The sequence below is a fragment of the Ochotona princeps genome, chromosome 1 (assembly GCF_030435755.1).
Source record: "Ochotona princeps isolate mOchPri1 chromosome 1, mOchPri1.hap1, whole genome shotgun sequence".
In the NCBI taxonomy this organism is placed as follows: Eukaryota; Metazoa; Chordata; class Mammalia; order Lagomorpha; family Ochotonidae; genus Ochotona; species Ochotona princeps.
The window spans coordinates 168,137,973-168,165,693 of NC_080832.1; the positions used below are offsets into that span (position 1 = coordinate 168,137,973).

The 27,721-nt window shown below is 46.7% G+C and overlaps 1 protein-coding gene across 5 annotated transcripts in view; it reads right to left on the bottom strand.

The window, feature by feature from the left end:
- The window catches only part of PHACTR1 (phosphatase and actin regulator 1), a 307,729-nt gene that overhangs the window by 22,496 nt on the left and 257,512 nt on the right, over positions 1–27,721 (bottom strand). For all 5 annotated transcript variants that reach the window (XM_058668686.1, XM_058668694.1, XM_058668674.1 and 2 more), the window contains 2 exons: positions 24,576–24,823; positions 22,154–22,310 (listed from right to left, as the gene is read on the bottom strand). In XM_058668686.1, the coding sequence (XP_058524669.1) occupies positions 22,154–22,310; positions 24,576–24,823 (405 nt within the window). The remainder of the gene's footprint in view (positions 1–22,153; positions 22,311–24,575; positions 24,824–27,721) is intronic.

Genomic DNA, 27,721 nt, shown 5'->3' on the forward strand with positions numbered 1-27,721 from the left:
TTCTCCAATAAAAAGAAATAAGTCTTAAAAATTGATCTAGCTCAAGGCAACAAAAACTTCAAGGGTTAGAAACCTTGCTGCACTGAACCCTTGCTTGTTAAGCTCACTGGTGACTGAGTTGTCTAATTCAGTGCTGCTGAGAGAGTCCTCGTTTTATTCAACCTCTCTATCTGACCTACGTCTTGCACTGCCTCTTTCTCGGGCCTGTAGATAGCTAGCATCTTTCTCTTGTACAAGGGGATTTCAAAGCAGAATTCAAAAGATGTGTTATTACTTTGTCACACACATTTTTAAAAAGGATTTATTTATTTGAAAGGCAAAGATGCAGAGAGAAAAAGAACAGGCAAAGAGAGGGATTTTTCATTGGCTAGTTCACTCTCCAAGGAGTCACAATGGCCTGGATTGGGCCAGGTTAAAGTAAGGTGCCAGGAGCTTCATCCAGGTCTCCCACGAGAGTGGCTGGGGTCCAAGTTCTCGGTCCTCTTCTGCTGCTTTTCCCAGGCACTGTAGCTGAGAGCTGGATTGGAAGTGGAGCATCTAGGACATGAACCAGTACTTGTATGGGATGCTGGTGTCGCGGGCAGTGGCTTAATCTCTACACCACTTTGGCCTCATAAATTTTTTTTTTTTAAATAAAAAGGTCTTCACAAATTTCATGGAAAATGTATATTATAAAGAAACTATGCATGAAGTTCAAACTTTTTTTTTCAAAGATGAACAGTTCCTACAACAGTTCCTTTGATTCCATTTTCCTACAAACCTATTGAAGTCCTCCTGTATTCCTAGTTCTTGCCTCAGGTGTGACAAAACCCTAGAGTTGCCTTATCCTTCTGGGTGGGCTTCTGGGGCGGGACCCTGCCCGACAGTGAGCAGGGTGGTCCACTGCTAACCAGTGAAAGACGAAGAAAGAGGTGTTGTTCCAATCTAAGCTTCAGCCTTTTCATCTCTGTGGGACACAGCACAGGAAATTCTCTGATCGCCAACCTTACTGTCACACTTCCTAGTACTGCAAATGAGCAGACGAAAAAACAGAGAGGTAGGTGGGGAAGGCTGTAACTCACTCCTTTGCTTCCAGGCTCCCAGGAGCTGACACTGCAGCAGGAATAATATTCAACTCCCACCATGTCATGCCCTGTAAGACAGGGTAATGTGGGTGCAACTCCCTGGTTCACTGTAAGGTAACCTGACCACCCGCATTTGTGGTTCAGGAAGCAGAAATGCCTCCTGTGAATCTCTCAAAAGGACCTAGCAACTCTTTCTGCTCAGTTTCCCACCTTCATGCTGGCCTTGGCCATTACACGGAGAAGACATTTTTAGGAGGATCTTCTCGATTGTAATGATACACTAGTCAGCATCTGGTCACTACAAAAGAATACCAGCTTTATAAAGAGGAGTTCATTCAGCTCACAAGACAGGGTAAGGTCAGGCAGTCCTGAGAGGGCTGGCCGGCTGCTGATGCTGGAGGGTGGCATGAAGTGGTGGGTATGTGGCAGAAGAATGCCATGGCAAGCCAGAAAGCAGCAGCAGCCACTGGGCCCCACTGAACGTTACACCTCTTTCCTCACCAGTCTTTGACAGCAGGCTGTGAGGTGGCAGCTCCCTCTAGGCCCACTTCCCCACCTCCACCACTGAACTGTTTCCATCCTCTGATCATCACTATGGGGGTGAGGGGGTCCTGTGTGAGGGGGCAGAGTTGGGGCATTGCAGGTTAAGCCACTGCCCGTGATGCTGGCTTGCCATGTGAGCATCAGGCTGCTCCACTTCTGAACCAGGTCATGGCTAGTGTGCGTGGGAAATGAGCAGATGTGTCAAGTGTTCTGACCTTTGCCATGGAGCTCCAGATGGAGCTCCTGGCTCCTGGATTAGGCCTGGCCCAGCCCTGACCATTTCAGCTATTTGGGCAGCCAGCCAGCCAGCCAGATGGAAGATCTTCATTTTTCTGCGTGTCTCCTTCTCTTTCTGTAACTCTGCCTCTCAAATAAAATAAATCTTTAAAAAAAAAAAAACACCTGCATGAATTCAAGAGTCAAATCATGTTGCAATCATAGCTACTGTGAATATCAAAGCACCATGTATCCCATCTTATTTACATGTATTCCCTGCATTTAGCATACTGTCTGGCATATGACAGGCGGTCAACAGAGTGTGGATGATAAAAAAGTCAGGAAGATTTTACTCCAGGGAGTCATGCCTATGAAGAAGAACTCTGAGCTTCTGTGGAGGGCATTTCTCTGGGAAGGCGCATGGGCAGTTTTACTTCCAGGCCACAGTGCCCTTTGGCCTTTTCTCCTCGCCTGCAGCAGGGCAGCTTCACTCCCATAGCCCAGAGGGTTAGCAACCTGCACAGCAGTGTTGGCAGGACCAATGGCAGAGAGGTGTGAGGATCCCTCTTAATACTCTATACTTAAACAGGTCTACGGCACGAACTATTTGTCACTTAAAAAAAGCTCCCTTCCACAACAGATGAACAGGCTACACCTTAGAGAATCTCTCTGGCTTTATTCACTGCGGACAGAGTTGCCTGTGCAAAAACCTATGGATAAGATCAGGTACTGTGAGGTGACGGCCAGGGAGAGGCACTGAAATAATGCTGGCTGTTCTGGGCTGAGATCAGCTCTGGGAGACTGATGGGAGCGTATGTGTTCTGAGGCATTAACACACATGCGCAGGAACAAAACAAAAACAGTAGCAAGGCTGACAGCCCACATGGCACTTGGCATGCTATCCGAACCGCTGGTTTTTTTATCTTCTCCAACAGCCATCGAAAAGGTCGCACACTGGATGTGCCTCAGTTCTTATGTAAGACAGTGAATGAAGCTAACCCAATAGTGAACTCATTTCAACAAAGTTGTTTTACGCAAGGAACAAGCAAAAATAAATACCAAGATGATGTGATGTTAAAATACTGCGATGCTGGAAGCCAGGAGACACAGGAGTAAAGGACTGACCAGAAATCTACACTGTGAAGTGACTGAGGGGGTTTGGTTGCTGTAGGCTGAGCCCATCCACACCTCAAGCACACAACAAGGGACAGCCATGGCCTATACCTCCAGCCTTTTATTTTTACTTTTTTTTCGATACATGCCATTCAGGTAATTTTATTTATATCAAGAAACAATTCTTTTTAAAGATTCATTTACTTTTATTGGAAAGGCAGATATACAGAGAGGAGGAGAGGCAGAGGGGAAGATCTTCCGTCCGATGGTTCACTCCCCAAATGGCCACTACTGCTAGAGCTGAGCCAATCCGAAGCCAGGAGCCAGGAGTTTCTTCCAGGTCTCCCACACTGGTGCAAGGTCCCAAACCTTTGGGCTGTCTTTGACTGCATTCCCAGGCCACAGGCAGGGAGCTGGATGGGAAGTGGAGCTGCTGGGATTAGAACAGGCACCCATATGGGATCCTGGTGCATTCAAGGCGAGGACTTTAACCGCTACGCTATGAGAAACAATTCTTAAAACTAGATTTAAGAGCCTCTTGCTAAAAAAAATCATGTACATTCTAAGTAAGGTAGAGCTGTTTCTAGGTTAACATGATCAGATTTGACTGTGGACTTTATTTTTTTAAACAAACTGTAGAAAATGGAGGGAAACAGGTTATTTACAGAAAACATCTGCCCATGTACTCAGGCACACACTGTAGACAAGAAAGGTGTCAGGCCACATCTCAGAAGCACTTCTCAAAGAGCTCGGTTTTATCTTCTTGGGTTTTTCATGGCTAAGCTCCTTCTTCATCCTCAATCTTGGGGGCTGAATAATACTTCACACGTGCCATGCCTGCAAGCTCACACTCTACAACAAGCGGAACACCTGCAGACATACTGAGCGTTACTGTAGGAGAGAGTGGAGTGGCTTTTGTAAGGAAGTTCAGGTACTCAGCGCACAAGTTAGAACAACATCACTGACTGTGTGGAAGACTTAGCCAAGTTCTGCCATCAAACCTGTGAGTTCTAAGTTGTGCCTTGTGCCTCTTCCCCAAATCTTCAAAACCAGCATTTAGCCTCCCCTCTCTCCTCCTGGGTGCCCTCCATAAATGTTCATGCTTTCTCTAGAAGCACATTTTTAATAATCGTCTCTCAGAGCTGTCAACAATTTCAGTGGGGCACGGTGAGAAGTCACAGCCCAGGATCAGGGTGAGGTAAGGCAATTCAATGCTGTCATCCCTCATTGCAGCATTGTATCGGATTAATGGGGATAAGCTTTAACTTCAAGCTTGTTTTACCATTCTCTGTCCTCCATGTTTTTTTCTATTTGCTCAATTCTTGCTACTTCTCATGGTTTCTAACCCGGTGATCAATCCTATGGAACAACTCATGTTATCATAAAAACTACTGGGAGTGGTGGGTGTGATGCCTGTGTCCCATAGCAGAGTCCCTGTCTTAGACCCTGGGAGACTTCCGGCTCAGACTCCAACTTCCTGCTAACACAGACCCTGGGAGGCACCAATGATTACTCAAATAACTGGGTTTCTGTCCCTCTCATGGTAGACTCCAATTGAGGAGTTCTTGCTTCCTGATTTGGCTTCCCTCCTCCTCATCTCAGGAGTGAACCAGTGGAGGGGAGCTTTCTGTCTTTCAAATAAAGTTAAAAAAAAAAAAAAGAGACAACAGTGGGTAAGCCAGATTCTTGATCAATGAAATCAGACGTACCAGGGGAAAGCTCATACTTATGAAAGATTCTCAAGTAATTCAGTTGGGCACCAAAGAATGGGGAGCATTTCTTCAAGTCAGTTCTTAGCACGGCCCCCCACACTGGCAGCATCAGCATTCCCCAGGGACTTTGGAGGAGGCCCAGTGGTCTGTTGCAACAAGCTCTCCCAAGAGTTCCACGCATACACACATTCAAGTTAGAGGACAATGGCTCTGGATGGCTGCTTCCAAGGCTGGGAGCAAGAGGCAAACGGGTGAGTGTGGACAGCACGTGAGGCTCTGGAGGCGGCCTGAGTCTCCTGGAAGGGCTTCAGTCTTTGAATGGACTCAAATGCAGTGGGCAAAGTGGTGGTTTCCATCTACAGGGATAAATAAGGTTTATTTCCCCTCTAATAGAGACAGGAAGACCCCGAAGGCGCCAGGAGCCCTAATTTAGACCAAACGTCTTCACATTGACTCTATTTCAATTTTATCTCATACCACTCCATATGGTTCAAGAAACATCTGTTGAATATTTGCTAGAAAAGGTACTGGGTGAGTGAAAAATTATTGCACAGATGAAAATTCTGTGCAGTAAAACCTCATGGAGTTAGAGATGTTTTAACACGCTGGCGTGGGAGTATTAAAAGTGGGTTCATTCCCAGTTCAGAACTTGGCCTTCTCTTGTTGCGAAAGAGAATCTCCCACACACCTGTAACTTCTTTCTATAAAATAGATCAACAGTTTATTAGACTCTTGGTTCTTGCGGAAGATGTAACCAACAATTGCCTATAGGCAGCACATGCAGAAACAGGTTCACCTCATTTAACTCTGAGGGAGACTGCTGGAACTCTTTGTTGAGGATTCTGGACACACCTTGGCAGCTGGGCCTGCTACAAACATACCATGTGCATGTCAGAATGAGCGTGGCCACCTATTTCCTGCAGAAACCTTGCCTAATGGGAAGATCATGGTGGGGAAAGTGTCGCTTTCAGATAAAGGCACTCAGACCTAAGACCCTAAGTCATAGCAGAAAAGGAAGACAGACAACCACATCAACCCTGGAGACCAACAGGATCATGAATAACGACAATCAGATAAGATTACCTTCATATTATTCCTTTCAGGGGTAGAGACCTAAACTGGGCACAATACCCCAACCCAGTAAATAAATGCTCCAAATGAGTAAGTAAAGTAAGTATTCACATGGTCTACATGTGGTATTCTGTATGTCCCAAATACAAAGGCATTCCAAAAGGGTGATGGAATCTGCCCAGGTTCCCCCTTACCTCCTGTAGGGTGTGTGCTGGCACTGCTGAGGTCCTTGATACGGAATTGATTTTGATGCAAAAAGAAAAATGTTGAAAGCCACACATAGCTTTTTAAAAATATGCATTTTTATCGACTTCTGTAAAGTCCTTTCTATATAACTTCCAATCTTTGTAAACTATCTCAATGTTTTAGAGATTGAATTTACATTTGAAAGAAAAAGTTACAGAGAAAGAGAGAGAGAGGCACACAGATCTCCCATCTGTTCTTTCAGTTGCCAGATGGCTACAATGGTCAGGGGTGGCCAAGGCCAAAGCCAGAAGCCTAGAACTCCATCCAACATATTTGGCAGGTACCCAAGCACTTGAGCAATTTTCCTCTGTTTTCCCAGATCACCAGCAGGGAGGTGAATTGAAAACGGAGCAGCCAGCAGTTAAAATGGTGCTTATATGGGATGCTGACCTTGCCAACTGATGGTTTTACCCATTGTGACACAATGCCGATCTCTATCCCAGTTATCCCCAAGAGTTCCCATTGGTTTTTATGTATTTATTCTATTTGAAAAGCAGAGAGACAAAGAGACAGTGAAGTCTGGGGCAGGCTGAAGCCAGGAGCCCAGAATGCAATCAAGACTCCCATATGGGAGTACCTTAGCTGTCACCTGCTGACTCTCAGGGTATATGTTAGCAGGGAGCTGGACCGCAAAGATCAGAGCTGGATAAGAGGTAAGATTCAAACCAGGCACTCTGACATGGGATGTGGAAGTCTTAAACTGAGACTTAACCCCTGGCTACCTGGTTTTTAACGTGTGCCCCGAAGCAGGTCCTGCCATTATTACAAGTCATTGGCTAGCTTCTCCTGCCTCAGTCCCTTCAGTGAGATGTGAACAGGCAGACACGCTCCTGGCAGGGGAAAGAGGCCTCTAATGGGTCCCAGGACATGTGTACCATAATGCCCATCGCTACCTGCTTCTCAACTATAGATACCTGAACTTTAGGTTGAGGTAGGAACTCCTGCTTTGTATGGGCAGCCAGGAAGTCTTTTCTCAACTGGAGCCAGACCCAGCTCTCCTAGGAGTGATCCAATGAAGACACAAGGCTCCGGGGTTTTGCTACTGAAGGTGACTTTCACGGTTAGTGTCTGGCCGGTTTTCTTGTATAGCCAAGGCAACTCAAACATGTCTGTTGTCATTTAGTCCTTTGCAAATAACATGGTCCCAGATTTCCCCAATGTCTTTGCTTGGTTGGACCACATATGCATAGCTGCAAATCACTTTTGAGGAAAGGAAGCGATGAGAAGCTGGAAATTGACCGTAGGATGTCTCTGTCCATGTTCTGCTCTGACTGGATCACTTGGCTTCCTCTGGGAGCAGCAGAATGTGTGCTACTCATGATTTGCTCGTGTAACCTCCCAAAGAGCTGGTTTCCCATCTCAGAGCCATCAGCGATTCCCACTGAGAGGTCTGAGCAAAGAGAGCAGAAGCAGGCAGACAGGTGGCAGGAGTCTATTCTTTCCCCCCTTGTATAAGAAGTTGTCTTCCAGATTGCCTTGAACCTGTTTTTTAAAAGGCTGGTCCAGTTCCCAAATGGCTGCGATGGTTAGAGCTGGGCCATGCCGATGCCAGCAGCCTGGTTCCCACATGAGTGGCAGAGGCCCAGGTACTTGGGTCATCATCCACTGCCTTCCCATGTGTATTATCAGGGACTTGGATCAGCAAGTGGGTAGCTAGGACTGGAAAGGGTGCTCTGATGTGGAAAGCCAGAATTACAAGCGGGTTAACTGTTGAGTCACAACACCAGCCCTGTAGTGTTTTGTAATACGCATTGTCCATGCGCTTATGTTTTTTTGAAGAATTTTCATATCCATAGGTTTCGAAAGACAGCCTTATGCCAAAGCTTCTCTTTCAATTCCACTTTTCATGAACTTTTCAAACTATGTTAATGTATTTCATGTAACATTAAGACTCTTTCCTGCCCTCAGTCTTCTCCTGCAGCACACAGGAGTTCAACAATGTCCACCTAGGCTGCTTTTGCACTGTTCTGAAAACTTACTTGTTAATTCTAAGAAAAGAAGGCTAGTAGGAGCCTTCCTAACAGGCTTATTTACTCAGCAAAGGGCCTAGTTCTATGGCAAAGGGAAAAGGAATGAAAAAAAATGGAGCAAGATAGAAGTTTAAAATGGACTTTACCTTGAGTATATATATAAAAAAAATCAACACATGATTTCTTATTAATCTATTCAAAGGTGTGAGAGTTCCCTTGGGAGTAGAGATAACTGCTCCTCAAAAGGGGACCCCCAGTGAGACCTTCAATTCGGGGTGCACACATCAGTTAGTCCCTGCCCTCATCCCTCCCCAGGGTCCATTTACTTCCTTCCATCCTGGTCATGTCACATTCATACAACACACAGGTATATCACGCACACACCTCCTTTTCCCCCTGTGTATACTTGGATCTGGAATGCCAGACAAAATCAAGTGCTACAGAAGTGCCAGCACACACACCCTGCAGGAGGTGAGGGGAAACCTGGGCAGATTCCATTAGCAACCTTGGCCATGACTGCCATGTCCCCAGCGGGCAAGCACCAGCAAAGCCAGTTGGGGAGGTACGGTGTACACATGGCCAGGGATTGTATAACACGGGCCTCCTCGCCCGCTGCCACAGAGCCACCTCTTCCTTAGAGGCAGGCTCTTGCCTTGCTCAATGGGAGGCCAGCAGATCCCCTCATAACGGACAGAACCCTTGGTCACTCAGGGTCCTGAAAGACACAGCCCTCAGCCGGACACCATCCCTGAGAGATGTTCTTGGGACTGAGACAGCGGCTGATGGAGAACAGCAATGCATAAGGACCCCTCTCATTACCTGCCTTCTCTGAAGACAGGTGTGTCTGGGGCAGGCGGTGTGGCACAGGGGGAAGAAGCCATCACCTGTTACTCTGGCATCTCACACGAGCCGCAGTTCAAGACCTGGATACTCCACTTTTGATCCAGTTCCTGGCTAATGGTAAACGGGCAGTCAGCTTGCGAGAGAACCAGAGGGGATTTGGACTCCTGGGTTTGACTTGTTCCAGCCCAGCAGCTGTGGGCATTTGGGAAGTGACCCAGTATATGGGAGATGTCTCTATGTCTCTCAAAGGAACAAGTTAAACTTTGAAAAAGCCTAAGTTGGCTGTCATGCAAAATTTTTTGAAATTCACCCAAGAGGGGGTCTTCAGAAGTTCATGAAAAAACACACAGGTTTCAAAATTTTCTTGTTCCTAATAATTTTCCACGAATCTTTGGAACTACTTTAGCGTAGTATACATATTTCTCATAAATTTGGTACAAAGGTTTTGTCTACCATGCATCATTACAGTGTTTGCTACATACTAACACACATCCTGTGGTTTTGAAATCAGTGTGGTTTCCAGCATTGTTTCTTCACATCAGCATGAGGCCAGGGTTGTATATCATTTGCCCTGAGGTTGAAGTTTGGAGGTTAGACCCATCTTGCACCTGTGACGTCACATGTAAACGTTTCATTTTTCAGTCATGTGACTTGCTGTTGCTCACGTCTTGTCCTAGGGGACCTGGAACTGAGCTTTCGCTGCAGAAGTATCCTCGCTCCTGCTCATTTTTGCTTCCGAGGCAGGCTCGTGGCTTTCTTTTACAAACAAAATTTTAATTTATTTACTTACTTACTTGAGATGTATGCAAGCATGAATTCATACACACACACACACACACGCACAAATGTAGACAGTGAGGCAAGGGGAGAGAGAAATCTCCTATTCCTGCATGCCTGTAATAGCTGGGGCTGGGCCAGGCTGAAGCTGGGAACTAGCAACTCAATGGAGGTCGGTCTCCATGCGGATGACAGGGCTCTAAATCCTTGGAGTCATTACTTGCCGCCTCCCAGATTAGCAGGAAGTTGGGATTAGCAGCAGAAGTGGAACCTGAACCAAGGCTTTCCAAAATGGGATGTGGGTATCCCAAGTGGGGTGTCTTCCTTGCTAGGCGAAGCACCCACCTGAAACAATCTCCTGGCTCCTTGCTTCGGGCCTTCCCTGGCTGTTGCGGTTATTTGGGGAGTGAATGAACAGATGGAAGGTCTCGCTCTCCCTCTAATTCTTTCAAATGAAATACACAAAATAAAAAAAATGTTCCATATGGCTTCACAAATACCTCACATATACATTAACAAGTGACTACCCAGATATCACTTAATGCATGATATAAATTTATGATACATTTAAGCTAATTTCTTAGGTAGCCTATGGAATTAGACTTTGTAATTTTTTTGAATGAATGGACTCATTTTACTTGTGCGTGGATAAAATTATATGCATCTAGGTCCAGTATGGTAGCCTAGTGGCTAAAGTCCTTGTGTTGCACGGACTGGGATTCCACATGGGCACCGGTTCTAATCCCAGCAGCCCCACTTCCCATCCAGCTCCGTGCTTGTGGTCTGAGAGATCAGTTGGGGACAGCCCAAAGTCTTGGGACCCCGCACCTGTGTGGGAGACCCAGAATAAGCTCTTGGTTCCTGACTTCAGCTTGGTTCTGTTGCAGTTGTTGTGGCCACTTGAGGAGTAAACCACACTCCTCAAGAGATGGAAGCTCTTTCTCTCTGTCTCTCCTCTCTGTATATCTTACTTTCCAATAAAAAATACACAAATTTAAAAAAATTATAATTCATTCATGTGAAAGGCAAAGTAACAGTATTCTTTCCATCTGCTGGCTCACTCTCCAATGACCTCAATGGCCAGGGGCTGGACCAAGCTGAAGCCAAGAGCCCAGAATTCCATCTGGGTCTCCCGTTAAAGAACTTCAAAGGGGAGCTGGCATTTGGTGCAGGGAGTCAGGCCCCCACATATGACACTGGCCTCCATGAGTGCTGATTTGAGTCCTGGCTGCTCTACTTCCAATTCAGGTTCCTGTTAATGTGCCTGGGAGAGCAGTGGAGGATGGTCCAAGTCCACTGCTCCCTGTTATCCAAGCGGGAAGCCTGGATGGAGTTCCATGCGGGAACTGAGGTGGCCCAGTTCCAGTGGTTGAGGCTGGGAATTTAGGGCGTGAACTGGCAGATGAAAGCACCCTCTCTCCCTCTCAAATCAATAATCTTCCAAAGAAATAATTTTATTTCATGGGATGATTTGATTACATATATTTGAGCTTCTACAAAGAGAACTTGGTAAGTTTCAATAGGAAGATAACAAAACAAGGAATATCGTAACAGTCAAAGAAGGGCTGGATTTACAGTAGGCAAATGTCTTTGCTATGTTGGTTACCTGTCAAGCACTGACTATTTCTCTGCCTGCCAATTTCTTTTCAAAGGAACTAATAATGCTGCCATCTAGAAGAACTACTGTTCTAATGATCCAATAGGCATAGAGCATCAACATTTCATGATGACACTTCCTAAAATAGGACCATATTCACTTGTATTTCAAAGGCACTGCTTTTAGAATCAGAGAGAAAGCAATTTTCCATAGGCTGCATCTTTAAATGATTTTTCCTGTTTATATTCTGCCTGGAAATTATTATCTAGTTAGGCATGTATGTAATTTTTGAGGCTATTATATCTTGGCATTCTAAGAGGAGTCAAATGAACATAATGAAGAGAAATAAAATGAATTACGCTTATTAGCAATTTTCATGAAATTTGAGGTGGTTTTTTTTTTTTTTGCCTGTGAACAAAGATGGTCAGGGACAAATGGCAAATAACTGCACTGCAAATTTCTCAGCTGAAATTCGGCTCTGTTACTGAAACATCCAGGGCCATGTGCGAGCCCTGGATGGGAGCTGCAGAAAAATCACATATCATCAGATCTGAAGCCAAATTTGCTAGGTGGGAAAAGGGCGCTGTGACCCAAGGGCAGCATGCTGGAGTTGGGCAACGCCAGCTTCAAAACTGAAACAAAGAATTCTTGACAAGTATCAACCTTCCAAAGTATCCTCTGAGTCTTAAAAGTTATCATTTTTAATAATAATTAATTGGGGGCACAAGCACCTCTATTTGCTGGCTCACTCACCAAATGGCTGCAGCAGCTAGAGCTGGAGCCAGAAAAGCAATCTAGGTCTCCCACATGGATCTACAGGAGCAGGAAACCGGACCTGGGAGGCCAAGTGAGGAATGAAACCCAGGGGACGTGGGCATCTTAAGCGCTAGGCCAAACACCTGCTCTATCAAAATGATCAATGAGACTGTGCTCAATGGACCAGCACAGATCTAACTGAAATGGAAGTTTTCTTTTAGCTAAGTGGCAGTGCTTGGGAAGAAACGTAACTTGATGGCAGAAAAGACTTCTTAGTGGCTGAATTCAAAAACTTGGCGTTACCTGTTTTTATTTCCTCAACTGATTTTCTAGTTCCTTTTTCAATTGAGACAATCAATTAAGTGGAATGATTTTGTTACACTTTCTTGCAAAGAACTGGGCTGTTTCCCCCAGTGAAAAGTAGAACTTCTTCTCCCTTTATTTATTGAAAGATTTATTTTATTTTTTACTGCAAAGTCAGATATACAGAGAGGAGGAGAGACAGACAGGAAGAGCGTCCGAATGTTGACTCACTCCCTAAGTGACAGCAATGGTTGGAGCTGAGCCAATCCAAAGCCAGGAGCCAGGAGCTCTTCCTCTGGGTCTCCGACTCAGGTACAGGGTTCCCAAGGCTTTGGGTCATCCTCAACTGCTTTCCCAGGCCACAAGCAGGGAGCTGGATGGGAAGTGGAGCTGCTGGGATTAGAACTGGCACCCATATGGGATCCCGGGGCGTTTAAGGTGAGAACTTTAGCCACTAGGTCACTGTGCCGGGCCCATATTTACTTATTTTTAAAATTTACTTATTTTTACTGGAAAGGTAGATATGCAGAGAGAGGAGACACAGAGAGAAAGATCTTCCATCCCCTGGTTCACTGTCCTAGTGGTCGCAATGGATGGAGCTGAGCGAATTCAAAGCCAGGACCCAGGAGCTTTTTGTAGGTCTCTCATGAGGGTGCAGGATCCCCAGGGTTTGGGCCATTCTTGGCTGCTTTCCCAGGCCAGAAGCAGGGAGCTGGATGGGAAGCGGAGCAGCTAGCTGGCACATGTGGGATCCCGGGGCATGCAAGATGTAAACACCAGCCACTAGGCTACTGCACTGGGCTCTCTCCCTTTTTTGAGGTCTGTGAGCTTAGAAGCATTAGCTGGAGTCAGAAGAATCCTAATCGAATCAGACATTACAACATGAGCTTAGCTAACAGCATCACCTCCATCGGGCTTATTCTGTCTTCTACTATTGAGTGTTAGACACAGTGACCTGTGTAAGTGATCTGTGTAAGTCTCCAAGTGCTTTGTTATTTTTTCAGATTCTGTGCATATTTCTGTGCCATGGGGGAAGAAATTCATCCAAGTCTTCTTACAAGTTACAGGCATCAACCCTTAGTGAGGAAAATCTGAATGGCAGGATCCCAAGGTCCTGGCTCAGCTGCCCACAATGCTATTCCTTGCAACAAAATTGCCTTTCAAACTAAGTTTGGCCCATTTTTCAGCCCTTTCACAAAAGGATGTAATTCAGTTTGTCTAGTATCTGCTGCTAAGCTCCCCGATGACTGACAGTTCTTTCTCTGGAGGGAAGAGCGACAGAAACAACCCATCCTTGTCACTTTTTTGGTTCCTATGTGGGCACAAAGAAGGGACGAAAGGAAAAAAAAATACGCCGTGCCAAAAAAAAAAAAAAAATGTAGCCCCACAACTCTGGGCGTTGTTCCAATCAACACAGAGATTTATGAGAAAATAAGCTCCGAATCAAGTATTCCTATTCAATACTTCAATGAAACAGACCATGCCCCAGTACCATTTTCTTGAAAGAGGGAAGAAGGCATTCGTAGGGAAAAGTAAAAATACTCTAGAACACATTCACCCAACAGGAAAACACGGCGACAGGGCACCACGCCTTGCCTAGAGACCTCTCCGTTAGCGCCTCCTTTCCAGACTAAACCAAAGAACAGCGAATCTGTACTCCGGAGGGATGATTGTCTGCTACTGCTCATGTCACCGCCAGCACAGTGTTGTGGATAGAGTAGGCGTTTCATTGGTAGTCTCCAACACAGTCTACTGGTGGAAGCTGCGCTCCCGTGGAATGTGAACTTGACACTCGAAGCAAACTCAGCCCGAGGCCCACTGCTCCCTAGTAGAATTTCCTGTCTCCCCCCCAACCACCCCATTCTCTTTAAATACAAGTAATGCTCATTTTTCTCTAACTCAGCCAATATGATTGCCATGAATTGCTTTAGTAAGCAGGACCCCAGGACCAACGTTACTGACTGGGATCAGGAGGATTTGGTGATTGCTGGGCATAGACTCCCCTGAAATCCAGAAACTAATCTCTGTTTTACTTAAACACCTGTCCCTCTTGTTCCAATCGCCACTTATGGAAAGCCTTTTAGGAAAATTTCTTTCAGCTGTGACATTCCCGGTTCCATGGCCTGAAGACCCACTAGATCAGATCCACGGATGCCTGGGGCGAAGCCTGCATCTCAGGGGAATTGTGGAGCACCCCGTTCATCCAACACTCACCCTGCTCTGCAGGATTGCAGCACCTGTCAGGTGGATCGGGCATTTGGAAGGTGTTTCTCTTTGCCCTTGACCCACTCTGAGCTCCCTGCACAGGGGGCTTCCCAAAGGCCACTCCCTGTACGTGGCAGTGAAGGTGACTAAATGATAGAAGTGTTTCACCCACAGCAAAGGCCTGGGGAAGTGTGCATAGCGTGTCGGGGTCCATCAACCTGAGCAGGCCTCTCTGAGGTTAACCTTCACTTAACCACACAACCAACGCCTTCCTCTCTGCCCTCTGCTAAGACTAAGAGAACAACCACTTTTACAGTGTCCTACTAGTAATTAGGAGGAATTCTCACCTTGCATGCACTGAGATCCCATATGGGCGCTGGTTCTAATCCCGGCAGCTCCACTTCCCATCCAGCTCCCTGCTTGTGGCTTGGGAAAGCAGTCGAGGATGACCCAATGCTTTGGGACTCTGCACCCGTGTGGGAGACCTGGAGGAAGTTCCTGGCTCCTGGCTCCAGATCGGCACAGCACCGGCCGTTGCACTCACTTGGGGAGTGAATCATCGGACGGAAGATCTTCCCCTCTGTCTCTCCTCCTCTCTGTATATCTGACTTCGTAATAAAAATAAAATAAATCTTTTTTTTTTTAAAAAGCTATGACATTTGAAAGAAAATACCTGTCATCCCCCAAGGATGGCCACATTTGCCTCTGAAACCTCCACAAGTTTTAAACAGAGTTCGATTCTGCTCCCATTGGGTCAGATACCCTGTGGTCTACTGTATCAGTGAGGAATGCAGAGGAAGGCAGGCAGGCTACTGGTCACAGTGTGGGCCACAGGAAGGGCTCAAAGATGCTGCATTGTTTTTTAACTCCTGCCACACACTCCCACCCAGGCGGATACACAGGTGTGCACACCCAAAGTTAAGGTCCGAGGATTCCATCCTGCCAACAGGAAGTCAGGAGTTCAGTCTTACACAGCTGCAGACTGGGCTGAGAGGTGGGAGGTTGCCAGAGTCCCTGCTGGGCTTAGGGAGGTTCACAGTGGGGTTCATACGGTGACCCAGAGCTCAGTGGTTTCGAAGCTTTATTCTAGTTCCTCCCAATAGGCTTCATGCCAATCTTTTTTTTTAAGATTTATTTTTATTGGAAAGTCAGATATACAGAGAGGAGAGACAGAGAGGCAGATCTTCCATCCAATGATTCACTCCCCAAGCAGCTGCAACGACTGGAGCTGAACCGATCCAAAGCCAGGAGCCAAGACCCTCTTTCAGGTCTCCCACATGGGTGCAGGCTCCCTAGGCTTTGGACCGTCCTCCACTGCTTTCCTAGGCCCAAGGAGGGAGCTGGATGGGATGCGGAGCCTCTGGGACTAGAACCGGTGACCATATGGGATTTCAGTGCATGCAAGGTGAGAACTTTCAGCTAGGCTATTGCTCTGGGCCCCATGCCAATCCTATCAGGACAGCATTTCCACTTGTCACTAAAACACTAAGCCACCCAAATTTGGTTTAATTGCCAATTAGACAGTGTACAGCCTTGGCTTACCTGAATACTTTTCTAAGGATGTTAGCCTTTCTGGAGGGCTTATTTGTGAAGATCTATTTATTTTGCTTGAAAGGCAAAGTTACAGAAACAGAGAGAAAGAGACAGAGATGTTTCATCCACTGGCTGAGTCTCCTAATGGCTTACAGTGGCTGGGGTTGTGCCAGGAACTCCTTTGTAGGTGGCAGGGGCCAGAGTACTTGGGTCATTTTCCACTGCTTTTCCAGCTGCTCCAGCACGAAGCTGAGTCAGAAGCAAGCAGTGGGAATTCAAAATGGGGCTCCTAACGCTGGTCCCTAGGAGGGATTTTCAAAAAGGATTTTGCATATTGTATAGTGAACTAATGAGATGGGTCAAAAGATTGGAAGGCATCTGAGCCACAGGGTCCACCCGCTTGTTAAGCAAACACTGCAGGACTCCATACTGCCTTCCAGTGCCATCCCCTCTGACTTGATGGGTTCTGATCATGGAGTTTCAGCTTGGTGGTCAGGATCTACTTTGTTTGACAGGCGGTGTCTAACTCCACGCAAGAAAGTTCCCCAGACCAAGCCATTTCCGCCTATGTTTTCTGGGTCTGGATGTGAGCAGATATAGGGGCCATTTTTCTTAATTTGTCCACCTGAATTCATGTAGGTGTTGAAACCCCAAAGTCAGACACTAAAAGGGGAGAAATTTGATTTGCCTCTGGTGTGTGTGGGGGGGGCTTCGGAAAGTGATCAGATCAGGTGAGGACATTAACGTGTAGCCACCATGACTGAGTCCTGAGGCTTCATCAATGAGAGGGAGAGAGACCACGTAGATACAGGGAGATACCACGACAGGATACAGCCAAGGGAGGCCCTTGCAGGAGCCTGTACCATTGGACTTTATACCTCAGGATTGTGATCCGACATAAACCCAGTTTCCTTATAAAGTAGCTTGCCTCAGGTATTTCGCTATAGGAATGAACAGCTGACTATACTAGTTGTCCCATTCGACAGGAATGCCACAGCCAAGAGGATGATCGCAATGATGAAGAAGATGATGATGACAGTGACTGGGTACAATTCCAAGGGGATATTTTAGAAGCCACTTTAAAATTTCACGGAGGAACCAGGGGCACCGACACACCGAAACCATGTGTCCTAGTCTGACAATGTTTGACGATACTGCAATTCTCATTTACAAAGTCCCACATTTCTTCAGAAGAGTGGACAGAACTGGTCTATCACGTCTGTAAAACAACAGGGAGTTGAAGCTGAAGGAATAATCGCGGGTCCCTTTCCATGAGGCAGGAGTTTTTCCTATGGCTTCAAGTCCCAATGCTCCCTGCTCCCAACAGTCTCCGTGCATGTGCCTGAGGTCGTGGCGGGTCCTTTTTTCAGCTCTGTTCCTCTTTGATTCCCTACACGGATAGCTTGAATTCTGTGTCCTCCAAATTTCCACATTGAAATCCTAACCCACAGGCCCTTCCCAGTGGGTAACAGGGCTTTCATTGGAGGTGAGGTGTGGGCACGTTAAAATAGAATCATTAGGATGGGCTCTAACTTAACACACCTAGTGTTTAAACGAGCAGCCACACACTTTGGAGGATGCCACACGGAAAAGAAGGCAGACGTCAGAGAGATGCGAATATATGCAGAGCATTGCCGAGGACTGCCTGTAACTGGAAGGCAGGAGAGACATATGGAATGCAATCACCTGCACAGCCCTCAGAAGGAGCCAACTGCCTGACATCTTGATCTCAGACTTGTCACCTCAATGGATTTATGTTTGGGGGGCTCCTTTGGCGACACTTACATCCCATACCTGGATTTGAATCCCAGCTCTGCTTCCAATTCCAGTTTCCTGACAACGTATACTTGGAGACAGCAGGTGGTACTTCAAGGTCCCTTGGGTCGCTGCCACCCACACAGATTCCAAGCTTTTGGCTTTTGACCTGGCCTAGCCCTGGCTGTTGTGGTATTGTGGGACTAAGCCAATGGATGGGAGATTTCCCTCTCTCTTGCTACCCTCACCAAAATGATCAAAAAGTAAATTGTAGAAAAGAATTCTATTTTTAGGCACCTCAGCTTAGCCACTTTGTGCTGGCAACCCTAGGAAATTAACATACACAGTAATCTAAATGAAAGCAGTCTTCCTGTGACCAAGAGGTAGAAGCATAGGCAAGTAGCTTGAATCCCCACTGCCAAGTCCAGGGACATGCCAGCACAAGGAGAAGCTCCCTTTGTGAAACAAGCAGCTACCTTCTAGAAGCTTCCAAAGAGGGTTGTTTCCAATCCTTGACGAACTGCTCCTACTGTTCCAGCTGAGGACAAGTTTGAGAAAAGCCCGACTAACCCTGCTACCTGCACAGAAGGTGCTGATAGATCATTGCTGAGGAGTGTGTAAGTTTAAGGATGAAGACAGGCAGTTCATCCAAATCCTCACGCACTCCTGAGCTTAATTCAGGTTCCACACAATCCTACAGATACTGGGAGGCACCTTCCACTGTCGTTTTCTTCCCTGCCCCTGTATGGTCCCAACAACATAGAGGGCATGAAGAAGACCCAGGAAGGGGAATGCAGACACAGACAGTTGGCTTGTGGATCACTTGGCGGAGTGTGAAAACCTGGTTGTTCCTCTGGGAAGGCCCACAGAGCACCAGCTGCTGTGTGACCAATTTCAGAGCCCTAGTCCCTTGCCTTTAAGCAAATCTTTACGTCATGGTGACTTGAAGAATAATTTGCTTTCCTTTGGGGTTCCACAAATAAAGCATTATTTCTCAACCACACTTCCAGTTGTCCTAAGGTCTACCTCTGAGCTTGGGGCAGGGACAGCTTCATTTCATCAATCAATCAGTGCCCCATGTTGAGAAGTGTTGAGTCGGAAGGCATGGTCACCTGGCTCACCAAGAGGGTGTCCTACCAGGGATCAGAATGACAAACCTGGAGAAGCACAAGCTTCATGTCTAATGCTCAGAATGCTGGCCTCAAAGAGAGGATGTCTTAAACCAGATTTCAAATAAATAGAGAGCCACATGGATTGGACATCATTCTTGGGGAAATAAAATGTTTGGCAAATGAAGGAGCTAGAAGTTAGGCTGAGGGCTTCTCGGGGTTCAGGCTGGACTCAGAAGGCAGAACAAGTCTGCAAGGGGTTGTTTGAATCTCTACTAATGGGAGGTCACTGGAAATGCAAGGTGGTGCTCATGTAGGCTGAGAAATGACGCTCAGATCAGTTGGCTCTAATCATTTTGAGAATTGCATCAATAATTTGGGCATGTGCTCCCACTAATGCACTGGCATTCCATGCCCATTGATAACCAAATTAAAAAGAATAATGTAGAACACATTTTAATAGAAGCTCCACTATTCCCATCTCAGTTGCTGGGGGATAGTCTTGTCCACCTCTTGTTCAGGGTCTGAACACATAAGCAGCAGAAGCAATACACACCCTGCTGTTCCCGCTCAAGTCTCCAACGTACACAGTCTACACTTCGTCCAATGGTAGCTGACTGAAATAGTCATTGCCAGCGAGAAAATCCACATGACATGTTGACTGAGACTCCTGCAGCCTCCATGAACAAATGCTTCTGGAATAGCAATCACTTTTGCTGTTTGCATGTAGCAATTCTCTGTGATGCTGAGTATTTCTGCAGAAACTGACAACATTTTACTTAGTGTTTCTGTCTCACACTCCTTGTCCCCCTTTCGGGATTACTCTTGGAGGGCTGTGCACACTTCTTTTTCTGATGCTATTAAAAATGTCCTGCTCAAATTGTGTTTTTCTATCTTTTTTACTCCATGAGGTCGGTGGACTTGTCTGCACACTTTTTCAAAGAGCTTAAGGTTTCCAGCACACTACAGCTGTCTCAGAGCTACAGAATGCCGCAGTCTCATAGCTTCAGAAGTGCAAACTCCACAACAAATTTCTCCATCCTTAGAGCCACTGTTGCTGGTCATAAGGCATGTGTAGTGATCAGTTAACCTAGCTTAATCCCTTCACTTTATGATGTTCAGGCACAGCAGGTGCCATGAGCACACAGAACATGCCAGAACTAGAGCTGGAGTTGGAGACGCTGCCTCCTGAGTAGCTGTGTCTCTACCTTAATCCCCTTCTGCCTCTCCCAGCTCCCTTTTCATTCTGTTGTAACTCCAGGATGAAAGAGTGGATGAAGCATAGAGCTGGGCTCCCCTCAATGGAACAGTCCTTGCAATTCTGGGGCCTGAGCCAATGGCTGTGCTAACTCAAAGATGACCTGAAGATACAGACTTGGCAAAAAAAAAAAAAAATCCCTCATTTGCTAAACTTTGCACAACCCTACAAAACATGGCTGGCACCCCCTGCTTTAGACACAGTCCTTGTGGAGTTGCCAGGAGCCTTATCCCAAGGAAAGAAGCTCCCTAGTTAGAAGTCAGTAAAGATGGCAGGGAATTGGGGCAAGGAGAGAGCTCAACTCCGTGGCTTAAATGTGCCCAGTGCGGCCTTCTCTGTTCTCTCTTCCTAGCTGCCATAATGAAATGCGGCTGGGAATGACACATACCGTGGGAAACCTTCAAGGCATGCAGTCATCAGCACCTGGGCAAGACACAGTCAGAACGCAAAGCTGTTCTGGTGCATAGAGCTGGAACAACGGCTCTTTCCCAGCGGGGTTTACTGCAGTTGGTCGTGGTGGAGGTGTGTAGACACGGGCTGAGACATGCAAGGTGGGAGCGGGGCTGGCTCTGTGGAGTAGAGGCTTTAGGAATAATGATGCCCGTCTCCAGCTTGTCAGTCACCGCCACGTGGAACGGCCTCAGGGTGAAGAAACAAGTGGCCGGCCTCACACCTTTGTTTTCTATCTTTCTCCCTTTCCACCCAAAATGCTGCTGGCAGAAACCAAATGTGCTGGCACGTTGTGCATACCCACAGAGATGTCTGTCATCTGCCCCTTACATACGTAGGGCTCTGTCTGCTCTGCAGCAAAGGTAGGGAAATGGGAAGCGAGGGGAAAGAATTACAGTAAAAGACATCCATGTTTTGGAGGTGGGCTGAGGGGCTAGGGTCAAAAGGATCTGCTACCTCTCTTTTTTTCATCACCTCCAGAGTATATTACTGACATTATATGTAAACTTGACAATGCCGGGGGCAGGAAGCTGCCTAGACTGGTAACTCCTCACCCTAGAGCGGAAGTATGGATATATGCAGCTTGTGGGAGGAGACCTGGATGATAAGCCAAGATCATTGTCTCCTAGTGCTTTAATGCCTGTCATGCTAAGAGGAATTTAAAGCTTGCTAGGCTAAGAGAGACAAAAAGGAAGAGAAGACCAATGGATAGGCATTGCTGCCAAAGATGGGCCAGACTCTAGAGTTCTGAGTACCCAGCACTGAGGTAATAGGAGAGATCTGGAAGACCAGATCTGTGCATCTTCATGAAATGAATGCCTATGGGTATTGCAGGTGGCTAGACATTCTCATCCTGGGACTCCGTAAACTACAGGGTACGAGGCCAAACCGTCCACCAGGGAAGATCACTTCACAGAACCACAGCAACATCATTGGGGAAAGTCAAGTGAGCCTGGCAACAGAGACGCCCTTACGTAGTCAAGTGAATCGGCTGGGGGGGAAGATGGCTACCTGCAGTTGGATGACACCCATGCTTACCCAACCCCTGTATGTACCACTTTTTCATTTGTTCAATGGGGAGAGGATGACTACTTGGTAGAGTTGTAGGAAGGAATAACAGATCAGAGAGACTAGAGCTGAGGCATATCAGGTAGAACCATCTGTTACACTGGCATTGCAAATGGGCACTGGCCGTGAAAGCTACAGCAATGGCAGGAACACATGTACACCAAGGATGGTCACTCGAGAAGAGTCTAATAGCCATGAGATGTCATTACCAACAGTTTGACAGTATAATGGAGAATGCGGTTATTGGATTGTTTCTTCCTCAGTCTAACCATAGTCCACGTGCTTTAAGACCTCAACATGGCCTGATCTTATAGAGTGAAGGCAGCTCTTGTTTCTGGAAACCTGTCCCTTGGTTTCGGCCTGAACCCCAAAGCACATGAAATGTCCAACATTTGGATGAATGAAAAAGAACTACAGGTTTCAATGTGGAGACAAAATGGAATGACACCATCCACTTGGGACCAGGAACACCAAGGGCTGAGCCGGGATGCAGACGGAATCCCGTTCAGGGCTGTAGAGTCAGGCTCTAAGCAGCAAGGTGGGCAGAAGGCACTGCCAACTTACCGGGTGAGCTTGGTGCCGATCTGTTGCCTTAGCTCCAGCCTCTCCTCATCGGTCTGTCGGGGAAGGATATTCTTTTCTTCTAGCTCTCGCTTGGAGGGCCTGTTGCTGAGTTTGATGGCTAAGGAGTCCTTCCTGCAGACCTTCATGGCCAGGGAGCCTGCAGGAAGCAGAAATGAATCAATGAATGCTGATACATATCTACCTATGCTCCCAAAAGACCAACCTTGGGCCATCAGGTATAAGGCAGGAAGAAAGACATAAAGGACTTAACACCTGAGAGTGATTAAAGTCTCCATTCTCAGATCTCCTGCCATCAGCCTGCTCTCTACACCTAGCACTGTGTGGGACCTGTGGGCATCCATAGGGAGCCTGTGACTGGCTCTCTGCTCTCTGAGACTCCCCATATGCGGGCAACATCACAAAGGAGGGTAGGACTGGCTGCAGAGGACAGGAGGTGAGAGGACACAGGCCTCCTCTTAGCCTGGAGGAGCCCTGCAGAAGATGAAGGACACGCGGAACTCCAGCAGGCAGCAGGTGGAGGGGGCTCTGCACCTGCCAATACTAAGTGGAAAGGGAGCGGTATTTCCAAGGATGGGGATAAAAGCTCTGCCAGAGCTGGAGTGGACAGAGGGAGTCTGAGGGGGGTGGCTGTGAAGGCAATAGGCAATATGCTGGGATTGCTTCTTCTTTTTAACATGAGTTTCAGCATACCTAGAGGCCTCTGTGGTTGCGATAACTAGGATGGTAGAGCAGCGCTGAGCCTAGAAGTCAAGACACCAGTTCAGATGCCACGTTTCACTTCGGAGTAGCTCCACTCAGGGTCCAGTTTTGGTTCCGGACTCTAGCTTCCTGCTATTGAGCACCCTGGGTGACAGGGGTGTGGGGATGCTAGGGGCACAGGCAACAGTGATGGCTCAAGGAACTGGGGTTCCTGCCACCAATGTAGGAGAGCTGGATTGAGTTGCCAGCTCCTGGCTTTGGCCCCAGCCCCGCCCCAGTCACTCGGGGAGTGAACCAGCCATGGGAAGCTCTGCCTGTCTGTAGGTTCCAGAGAGTAGGTAGCTACATGTATCTGGTAAGTAGAGGCCAGGCGTGCTGTTGAGCATCCAGCAACGTACAGGTTCCCCCTCAACCAAACTCTGATCACTGCCTGGCTCACCAGAGCTCTTACCAGGTCTCACCTCTAGCTGGCTATCTACAGCCCACTAACTAGGCAGCAAGCAGCAGGTACCAGCGAGCAGCTGCTGTGGGGTTCCTCTGACTTTTATTGAGTAGAAGTTTCCTCTCCTCCTCCCCTGGTTCTGGAGCAGGGGCTTTGAATCCCTTGTAGTTGGAATCAAGTGCCAGCACTGCTCCTTAGCAGAAGTGCAGCTCTGTGCCAGCTGCCTCCATTTTGGATCTGTGCTACACGTTGGCTGTAAGATGCAGACAGCAGGGTCTAGGTATGCTGTCAGGCACACTGAATACCATCACTATGGCTAACTTCCTAAGTTACCATTGAAAAAGCTGGCCAAGTATCAGGCTTTACTCGTATCACTAAAATCTATTCATAGCAAGCATGGTAGCTTTTAAAAATATTTATTCTTATTGCAATGGCAGATTTACAGAGAAAATGAGAGGGAGAGATTGATCTATCTTCTATCTACTGGTTCACTCCCCAAATGGCTGCAATAGCAAGAGCTGATCTGATCTGAAGATAGGAGCCAGGAGCTTCTTCTAGGTCTCCGCATGGGTATAGGGTCTTAACTACTCAAGCTATTCTCCACTGACTTCCCAAGCCATAAACAAGGAGCTGACTGGCAAGTGGAGCAGCCGGCCAGGACATGAACTGGTGCCCATATGGGCCAGTGCTAGAAAAAAGGAATTCCCTGTTGAGCAAAGGCACCCAGACCAGCATGATGGATTTTAAACTTTGCTTTCTTTATCTCTTCTCTTGGCTCTTAGCATATTTATTAAAGGTCTTAAATAAGAAATCTATATCCACTCCATCTACAGATATGCTTACAAATGAAACATATAGAGATGTTGGGATATAGAGATCTTAACCAATGTGTTAACTGCCAGGCCACACGCCTGCCCCAGTGGTTAGCATTTCTGGACTTTTTTTTTTCTAAGTTAGGACAGATTTCTAAGCACTCGTTCCTCTCCCAAAGGAAACAACAAAGGAAAAACCATGCCAAGAGATGAGAGGGGGCAGACAGGTGCAGCCAGCTGTAAAGCCAGGAGGGCATTTACAGACCATTCACCCTCTTGTTTTACTGGCAAAAAAACCGAGGCCCCAAGTGGGTCACCTGTTTCCCTATGACCCTCTACCAGGAAATACCAGATCCAGGACTGGAACCCATATGGTTGGGCAGCGGGGTGAGCTCTCTCTCCTCAATGCCATGCTGGCCTCTTCTATGACAAGTCTGGGTTCACGTACTGGTATACAATGAGCTGTCATCATCTTCATCCTCCTCCTCTTCCTCATCCTCTCTCGTGTATAGGCAAGACGAGTCTTCATAGTCGGACTCATGAGGCACATTTTCTTTATTGTCATCACATTCAATCACCACAGTTGGCACTTGTCTTATTTCCGGAAGGCCCATGGGTCCTGCTTTCGTGACACCGTCAGCAGAGTGCAAACCAGAGCTATGGTAGGTCGTGGAACAGGGGACCCGCTGCTCGGAGCTGTTGAAAGACAGGGAGGAAAAAGGAAATGTACTTCAAGGCGCTGGAACTGTCTTAGAATTCATTTGTTCAGGCCAAGAGACAAAGCTGTTCTAGGGCAATGTGAAGTCCCACTTCTCACTTGACAGCCCATCATTTTAGCGTAGTGGCTTCCCGATGTTGGCGCACCTCCCCAACTAAGACTTAAGAAATTCTAGCACCTTATGGAAGGGCTGCGGTGACTATTATGTAACACTGCTGACTTGTACACATTACAATGGTAAAAGTGATAAATTTCATGATCCAGGCACTCACCACAACTAAAAAATAAATAAAAATTAGGAACATGAGAAACTCATTCCAGACACATTTATGGCAAAGACGAGTTTCTGCAAGGAGCCGAGGAAGGTTCATTTGCAACACCTGCCTCAGAGGGAAGCTATATTCACGACTGGGCAGTAGCAAGTGATGTTCTGGTTTTCACAAGCTATCCAGGTGAGAGGTGGAACCTGCGTGTGGAGGTCAAGGCTGGAGATGCTGATGAGGACAGCAGGTAGTGTGCGGATGCAGATTCCCTGGACGCGCCAGGGTGACCAAGAGAAAGCTCTCGCCCACGGATAATGCCAGCTCTCAGCAAGGAGGCCCAGGTAATGTTTGGCTGGCTTTTCATAGAAAGTTTTCTTTGCTTGTTAAAAAGATTTATTTATTTTATCAAAAAGATAGAGATACAAGAAAGAAAGGAGAGACAGATCTAGTTACTGGCTCACTCCCTAAATGGTCCCTAAATGAGGCCAGGTCAAGCCAAAGACCAGGATTCACCACAGCCTCCACCCAGGACTTCCATATGGGGGGCAGGGGCCCACGCACTAGGGTTTTCTTTCTTTTTTTTTTAATGTGTATTTCTTTTTTTTTTTTTTTTAGGATTTATTTATTATTATTGCAAAGTCAGATATACAGAGAGGTGGAGAGACAGAGAGGAAGATCTTCTGTCCGATGATTCACTCCCCAAGTGGCCGCAACAGCTAGAGCTGAGCCAATCCGGAGCCAGGAGCCAGGAGCCTCTTCCGGGTCTTCCACTCAGGTGCAGGGTCCCAAAGGTTTGGGCCGTCCTCGACTGCTTTCCCAGGCCACAGGCAGGGAGCCGGATGGGAAGTGGAGCTGCCGGGATTAGAACTGGCACCCATATGGGATCCCGGGGCGTGCAAGTCGAGGACTTTAACCACTATGCTATCATGCCGGGCCCTAGGGCTTTCTTCTGCTGCTTTCCCACATGCTTTGCCAAGCAACTGGGTGGGAAGAGGAACAGCTGAGAGTCTGATAGACACCATACGACATGCTGCTGTGGCAAGTGGCAGTATAACCTGCTGTGCTGCCAGGTTAGCTCCCAAAATATATTTTTTAACTAAAAAAAAAAAAAAAAAAAAAAAGAAAGAAAGAAGAAGAAAAGAAAGAGGGCCCAGCACGGTGGCCTAGCAGCTAAAGTCCTTGCCTTGAACGCCCCGGGATCCCATATGGTGCCGGTTCCACTTCCCATCCGGCTCCCTGCTTGTGGCCTGGGAAAGCAGTTGAGGACCTGCGTGGGAGACCCGGAAGAGCTCCTGTCTTCTGGCTCCGGATTGGCGCAGCACCAGCCATTGCACTCACTTGGGGAGTGAATCATCGGACGGAAGATCTTTCTCTCTGTCTCTCCTCCTCTCTGTATATCTGACTTTGTCATAAAATAAATAAATCTTTAAAAAAAGCAGAAAAGAAAGAACAAAACAGCCATATATGTTCATCACTGGAAAGTTAGGAAATGTATATCATTAAAAATAGGGACAAACTGTTATTTTCTTAGTAGAGTCTATTTGACGGCCCTATTGAGATTTGGAATTATATTTTTTTAACAATCTGTCAATGGGGTCTAGCAGGAATAATGAGACTCTGCTGGCAGAACTCAGGGTCAGGTTTATAATTCTTCTGATTAACTGGAAGTGGAATCCATAACCTTCATTTAAAAAAATTTTAAGCACAGGAAATCCAACATATTTTATTACTGAAAAGCGATGGAAACGGTGTATGAGCTCCATCAGTGTGGGGTTTTCCAGTTGAATATTTCCTCCAAAAGATATTAAACTTATGACATAAGAATGCACGAGTCTCCTTTGAAGCTTCCAATTATGCTTGAAATTACAGCCCTGTCTAATTTAAATTCAATTGACTTTCTTCATTCTGTTGTTTGCAAGACACTATTTTTCTCTTTGTATTTCTCATAAAACTTTTCAAGTGACAGAAATGAAAACCCAGCTAACACATTCAGAGCTAGAATATTCAAGGCAACAAACGCAACTGAATTAAAAAACAAATTCCAAACCTTCAACTGCTGGGCAGGATTCAATCACGTCTTTATAAGGCTGTAGCATCTGGTTAGACACTCACAGCCAGTTTCATACGAATGGCAATGGGGCAGGAGAAGCAGGGTGATATATTATAGACCTTCCAAAAGCATATGAAGATGCATGGAATTTCACACATTTTCCACCAAGTTCACTGTCTTTTAATTCCAATTTGTATGAGCTTTTTGGACTAACTTTTCTTGTGACGTTCTGAATGGTGGCCTGTCTGCCACACCCTGCAGGTGGCCCTTCCATCAAGCCAGGATAGTTATCATGTTCCAGACACACTTGGATTTCACTTGGGACACTGAGGGAGCTAGGCCTAGAAGCAGCAAAAATACAAATTCATGGCTTGTGTTTCATCCCAGCCCCCTGCCTTCTCTGTGCCCCACTATAGTGTACTTAGCAATAGTTTCTATACAGGCTCAGAAGTGAGCACGCGACAGCTCGAGGCCAGACATGAAAAACAGATGACAATTCTGGTGAGCACAGCTTTCAAGGGGAAAGGCTGGAAACCAGGAAGCATGGGCTCGTTAAGACATAA